Source organism: Lipotes vexillifer, unplaced genomic scaffold, assembly GCF_000442215.2.
Source record: "Lipotes vexillifer unplaced genomic scaffold, Lipotes_vexillifer_v1.1 scaffold916, whole genome shotgun sequence".
Classification (NCBI taxonomy): Eukaryota; Metazoa; Chordata; class Mammalia; order Artiodactyla; family Lipotidae; genus Lipotes; species Lipotes vexillifer.
Window position 1 is genome coordinate 945444 of NW_006798383.1, and position 6855 is coordinate 952298.

Sequence of the window (6855 nt, forward strand, 5' to 3'; positions counted from 1 at the left end):
TCTTGCGTTATGCGGGCCTCTCACTGTTGTGGCCTCTCCCATTTGCGGAGCACAGGCTCCGGACGCGCAGGCTCAGCGGCCATGGCCCACGGGCCCAGCCGCTCCGCGGCATGCGGGATCCTCCCGAAACGGGGCACGAACCCGCGTCCCCTGCATCGGCAGGCGGACTCTCAAGCACTGCGCCACCAGGGAAGCCCCATAGGGTCATTTTTGATCCTCTGTTATCACAAAGTCTGGCCATTGTGGTCCTTCATAAGTGCATAAGGCAGGAACTGAAGGCAGGAACTGACCCTGGTTTCCCTGGCAGACATTGAACAAGACATTCACTACTTTAATGTCTTAGGATTCCACCACAATGGGGCTGAAGTTAATGTTTCACAGATTCATGTACTCTGTTGTTTTCAGGTAAGAAGATCATACACTTTTATAGTGCTAACAATGTGCCTGGCACTATTCTAAGCACTTGTCATAGATTACCTCATTAAACCCTCACAACGATCTTAGGAGGTAGCTGCTATTGTTATCCCCATTTCACAGATGGGGAAATTGTGTCACTGAGGGTTTAGGTAGACCAACGCTATGGTCCTATGTTGGGCTACCACACTGCCTAAGTCAAGTATTGAGGTTTGTTTAAGCAGGAAGTTTATAGCAGAGATAGAATGAAGGGAATTGGAGACAGGGAACTCATAGTTATTAAGCAGTAGCAGTGGGTAAAGGATAGCATGTAGTGCAAGGCTTAGCTTGGAGTAAGAGGAAAAAACAAGGAAACCAAATTAATCCCCTTCTCCATGGCAATATCTCACGGTTACATAATCATCTCTGCCATAGCACTTAATGCCTTGAAGGCTCCCCACGTTGTCCCTGTGGGGCAAAAGAAGGAAGAGATTGTGCAGACTCCTCAGCCATTGGAACTCCCGTGAGAGGGTGTTTCTCCTCAGGCCTTCATTCCTCTTCTCTGTTCCTCCAGAATGACGTTTACGAATGGGCCCGAGATCACCGTGCCCACCACAAGTTTTCGGAAACACATGCTGATCCCCACAATTCCCGACGTGGCTTTTTCTTCTCTCACGTGGGTTGGCTGCTTGTGCGCAAACACCCAGAAGTCAAAGAGAAGGGTGGTTTGCTAAACTTATCTGACCTAAAAGCTGAGAAGCTGTTGGTGTTCCAGAGGAGGTGAGTGACATGATGATGGAGCTGGGGACCTGGCATTTGGTGACCCACTTTTTTCTCCTAGGACTTGTCAACATGAACTGAGAAATTTACTGGGTTTCCATATTCCAAATTATAATTTAAAACCCTAATTGTTAATAGCCCACAGGCCCATAGCCATAGACTGTTGTTGTTTCTTTCTCTCTGAGCTATCTAAACCAATTAAATTCAACAAATGTTTGTTGACCTAGGACAGTCATGGATACAAAGCTGAATGTGTCATGGTCCTTACCTTCAAGGAGTTCATAGCTTATTGGGGAGTGGAGGGATAAGCCAAGTGTCCAAATACCTGTGATACGTGGCAAAATATTTTCCATACCCAGGAGAGGCACAAAGGGGAGGGAGGCTGCAGAGTGGGGAACATCAGGGAAGGGCTTATGAAGAAAGTAGCTTTGGAATCCACTGATGGATAGAGATTTTCACAGGTGGGGAGGAGGGGACAGTGCAAACAGAAAGAATGAGCTGAAGTGTGTTCCAGCAACAGAGTCCTTTGAAGTGCAGGGTGTGGTAGGAAATAAGGCTAGAAAGGGAAACTGATGCCATTCTTGTGGAGTGTTAAAAGCAGATGAGGTTTACTTTAACCCAGGCAATAGGAAACCATGAAAAGGCTTTTGAGCCAGAATGTGGCATGGTTGGAGGTGTGCTTTAGAAAGGTCACTCTGGGGATAGGTGAAAGAAGGCCTTGAGCTAAAGAGGTGGGAAGCAGGGCCACAGGTGGGGAGGTAGTGGGGATCCGTGCAGGGAAGTGGTGGTGGGAGTGGAGAGGAGTCGGAAGCAGGGGTTATTAATGATACAAGAGGATCAGACTTGACTGCTGAAGGGGTGTAAGAAAACAGCTCCCTCGGAATATCAATGGCCTGCTGTACATTTGGGAGAATGCAGACTGGGACAGGGCCTCCAGAGGGACAGACCTGCAGGCATCTAGGACATTCGGAGTGCCTCTCTGAGGGAAAAGAAGAGGAAGGATGAGAAGGATTCCCGGCTAGCAGGAGATGGAGGCAAGATACTAAACATAGATTCTGCCAAGAGGACTGATAAAGAGAAAGGAAGCCCAAAGGCAGAATGGAAAAACCCGGGAAGGAGAACTCAGTCTGTAATTTGGACCCCACCTGTTTTACCAAAGTGGTATTATGCTATAGTGAGAGAGCAATGGATTTAGAGTCAGGAGACAAAGCATTCCAATCCTTGCTCCAACGGTTCCTGGTGGTGTGACCCTAGAAAAGTCATTTAACCCCTCATTACCTCATCTAAGAAGTATGATAATAACACAACATTCTCAGAAGATTTCCCACCCCACTCCCTCTTGCTCTGTTTCCTGCCACATTGTGCTCACAATGTAGAAAGAAAGAGACAGCCCAACCGTGTGAGAACAGAAAATCAGGTAGGTCTCAGAGTCCTCTCTCCACTGACCAGGCGTGTGATCTCTCAATGTAGGTACTACAAACCCGCTGTCCTGCTGATGTGCTTCATCCTGCCCACACTCGTGCCCTGGTACTGCTGGGGTGAAACTTTTCCACACAGCCTGTTTGTCGCCACCTTCTTGCGTTACGCTGTTGTGCTCAATGCCACCTGGCTGGTGAACAGTGCTGCCCACCTGTACGGATACCGCCCTTATGACAAGACCATTAACCCCCGAGAGAATCTCCTGGTTTCACTGGGAGCTGTAGGTAAGTCACATCTAGTGGTCTGCAGCTTAGAGTATTAGGCTAGGAGCCAGAAAAACCAGATTCACCTGTTTTATGACCCCTCTCTGTCTTTACACTATAAAACTAAGGGGCAATATTAAAAATCCTTGAGAATTAAGCAGCAAGTCCTATGTAAAGAGAACAGGGTGAGGGACTTCCCTGGTGGTGCAGTGGTTAAGAACCCGCCTGCCAATGCAGAGGACACGGGTTAGAGCCCTGGTCGGGGAAGATCCCACATGCCACGGAGCAACTAAGCACGTGCGCCACAACTACTGAGCCCGCGCACCTAGAGGCCGTGCTCCGCAACAAGAGAAGCCACTGCAATGAGAAGCCTGTGCACTGCAACAAAGAGTAGCTCCTGCTCACCTCAACTAGAGAAAGCCCACACACAGCAACGAAGACCCAACACAGCCAAAACTAAATAAATAAATGAGAAAAGGGTGAAAAATAACAATGCCTTTGATTCCAGGTTCCAGCACAATCCCCAAATGCTATGTATGATGATCCCCTTTGGGTTGCCCCTTTTCCAGTTATCTCTGATCTGGGTGGCTGTAAGCCTAGTGTTTTATATTTAGATGTGCTATACAACATGTAGAACAAATAGTTGTCATTTAATTCAATAAGCCTCTCTTCTGTCACCTTGCTATTTTCAGAGAGGCCATACTGGAAGTGTATTTCATGACTTATTGCTTGGTGATTCCAGTATGAAGGACATCAAAGCAACTGTTGGTGGCCCTTTATCACGACCTACCATTCTCATCTCTTGTCCTTTATTTTTCTCTCTTCTGCTCCTCTTCTGGGCTGGGAACACTCCCTCCCCTCAACGTGGCTTAGGGAACTCCCAGTAAAGCAGTTAGTTTGATCACAAGTACCTGCTCACTGATCTAATGCTGACTATTCAAGAATTTATTTATACCATTCCAGTTCCAATAGCCAGAGTCTAAGACAACAGGGTTCTACAATCTGTCTCCATTTTTTTTTTTTTTGTCCGTCACTCTTTTCGACTAAATATAGACCTTGACTAAGGCCTGGAATTAGATTTCCTTAAGCAGACCCCATGGCCTCTTCCACACCAGTCATCAGTGCTGTTGGTCATTCAGCATATCGAGGCAACCTCCCTGCTCCACACATTTACGTACACCACGGCCTAGCCTTCGTTTTGTTCGCTTTAAAACCTTCCTTTATATTCTCAACCCTGACCATCTTTTTTTTAACTATCTGCACAAAAGACATTTTTTCATCTCTTTTTAACTTTCATGCACCTTCCCCCTCCTTTCAGACACCTTGTACTGTTGTCCGTGTTCTTACTCTGAACCATGTTTGAAATCAATCACACAGGCTATTTTCATAGAAAATTAATGAACGTTATGGAAGTTTCTGGAATGAGATCGGTCCTGTCCTGCAAACAGATCTGTCTTCCCCAGCCCCAGCCTCTATGACCACCCATTCAAAGTGGCTGCCAGTAGCTTACTTTGTCTCTTATCATTCCTCCATACCTGCTCTCCCCGCTTATCACCTCACCCTTTGTTCTCCAGTAGCCTGCTGCCCTGCCTTTCTAATCTATTTCTTCTTGAATTACCTCCCCTGCAGTCACATGCTCATCTTCTCTCTGCTAAAGCTGGCCTCACCCCTTGAGCCTCTCTTGGGCTGTATTTTGCTGCCCCAGTTGCAAAGTCTCATCCTTTTTTCGCCCACTGACCTTCCTCCTCTTTTTTTCCTCCGTTGGCAACGTGCGTGTGTCTGATTCAGTTTAAATCTGATGTGTGGGCCTGGCTAGTGCTTATACAGAGCCTAGCTGCAAAGTCGTTTATGGAAATTAGTAATCCTCCATCAGTACCTTTAGCCTTGGGGTTTTCCTACCCTCCTACTCACTTCTGATGATAAACTGATGATCCGCACTGTGGATAGTCAGAGAAAGGACATACCTTGAGATGATGCCCTGGATGGTGTCTTTCCCATCGCAGGACTTCCTTCCTTTTTGGTTATTAATGCCATTATTACTCTACTGGGGCTCTTTCATCTTCAAAGGGCTCAGCACACTCTTTTACTAGCTATTCCTTTTTTTTTTTTTTAATTTATTTTTGGCTGTGTTGGGTCTTCGTCGCTGCGCATGGGCTTTCTCTAGTTGCGGCGAGCGGGGGCTACTCTTGATTGCGGTGCGTGGGCTTCTCATTGTGGTGGCTTCTCTTGTTGCGGAGGAGCGCGGGCTCTAGGCGCCTGGGATTCAGTAGGTGTGGCATGCGGGCTTCAGTGGTTGTGGCTCAGGGGCTCTAGAGCACAGGCTCCGTAGTTGTGGTGCACGGGCTTAGTTGCTCCGTGGCATGTGGGATCTTCCCGGACCAGGGCTCAAACCCGTGTCCCCTGCATTGGCAGGCGGATTCTTAACCACTGCGCCACCAGGGAAGTCCCTATTAGCTCTTCTTTACCCAGCTTTACCCCAGCCTCATAAGGGTCGGTATTGTTATTGTTGAATGAGGTTCAGAAAGAAGATTCTGCCGCGGATTAGAGAACTCTCTGTCTGGGGAGTTTCCACAGCTTGATGCATTACAGAAATTATCCTGAATCCAGAATCTCTTTGATTTTCCTCTATCCAGCAAAGTGAACTGCTCATCTCAGAATATTAGAGGGACTACCTAAGCCTTTTGATTCTTATTCCCTCAGAGAGCTTCTGTTTTATCAGCTTCACCCACACACCAGGGTCAAAGCTCAATGAATTAGAAGCCAGAGCAGTCTACTCTAAACCAGTGGAGGCTGAGGAACTTGGGCCCATGGGCTGGGCCTTCTTTCTTCTGACTTGACTGTTGCTGCCCAATTCTGTTGGTACCTTCCACCCTTGGAGAGAGTACCCATGCAGTGGGGAAAGGTGTACTCATTTGCTCACCTTTGTAAGAAACACAGCAAAGGTTCTTGATTCTGGACTCTCTCCTCTCCCACCCTAACACATGCACATACACACAGAGCCTTTAGGGTCTCATACCAATATTTAGTGAAGCTCTGGAATTTTCCAGTCTAAAATCCACTCCCAGTGATAGAAGTTTCTCTCAGATCATCTTATCCTCTCAGAAACTGCCCGTCCTCCTCCCACAAAGGCTCCCAGAGAGCCATGGTGACCAGGGTCTCCCCAGTCATTTCTTAAGATGCCTCTGAGGGAATCTGTTTGGTTCAGAGTTTAAAAGACTGGATTCATCCATTTGTTCATTCAACAGTGGCAGGTTTCTACTACGTTTGAGGTACTCCGCTAGGTAACCAGAGTGCCAAGATCAAGAAGCCAGCAATCCAGTGTAGCTCCATAACTCTTCTCTGCTTTGTTTCAGGTGAGGGCTTCCACAACTACCACCACTCCTTTCCCTATGACTACTCTGCCAGTGAATACCGCTGGCACATCAACTTTACCACATTCTTCATCGATTGCATGGCTGCCATCGGTCTGGCTTATGACCGAAAGAAAGTATCCAAGGCTGCCGTCTTGGCCAGGATTAAAAGAACTGGAGATGAAAGCTATAAGAGTGGCTGAATTTGGGGTCCCTCAGTTTCCTTTTCCAAAAGCCAGCTGGGCAGAGGTTTAATGTTCTGTTTATTAACTACTGAATAATGCTACCAGGATGCTAAAGATGATGACGTTAACCCATTCCAGTACAGTATTCTTTTAAAGTTTCTTTTAAAATTGAAAGCCAACAACTCTGCCTTTATGATGCTAAGCTCATGTTCTTATTTCTTTTCTTTTCTTCTTTCTCTTCTAGGCCCATTATCCTTCCCTTTGTTTTGTTCCTATCACATTCCTTTCTCTTCCCCCTCAATGCCTCCCAGGCAAGCAGCTGGTCGGTCATTGGTGGGTTTCCAGCTTCCAAAGCCTAGACAACCTTTCTAGGGTCCAAAACTAGTGGTCTTTGCCCCAGACAACCCTTTCCTTGAGCTGTCCTGAGCTTTAAGGTGGGTGTGGCTCAAGCTAGAGACAAAATCT

At 47.1% G+C, this 6855-nt stretch overlaps 1 protein-coding gene across 1 annotated transcript in view; it reads left to right on the forward strand.

Moving 5' to 3' along the window:
• The window catches only part of SCD (stearoyl-CoA desaturase), a 12056-nt gene extending 5487 nt beyond the window's left edge, over positions 1 to 6569 (forward strand). The window contains exons 4-6 of the mRNA XM_007470340.1: positions 968 to 1173; positions 2644 to 2876; positions 6209 to 6569. Of these exons, the coding sequence (XP_007470402.1) occupies positions 968 to 1173; positions 2644 to 2876; positions 6209 to 6408 (639 nt within the window). The 3' untranslated portion in view covers positions 6409 to 6569. The remainder of the gene's footprint in view (positions 1 to 967; positions 1174 to 2643; positions 2877 to 6208) is intronic.
• Positions 6570 to 6855: the final 286 nt, after the last annotated feature.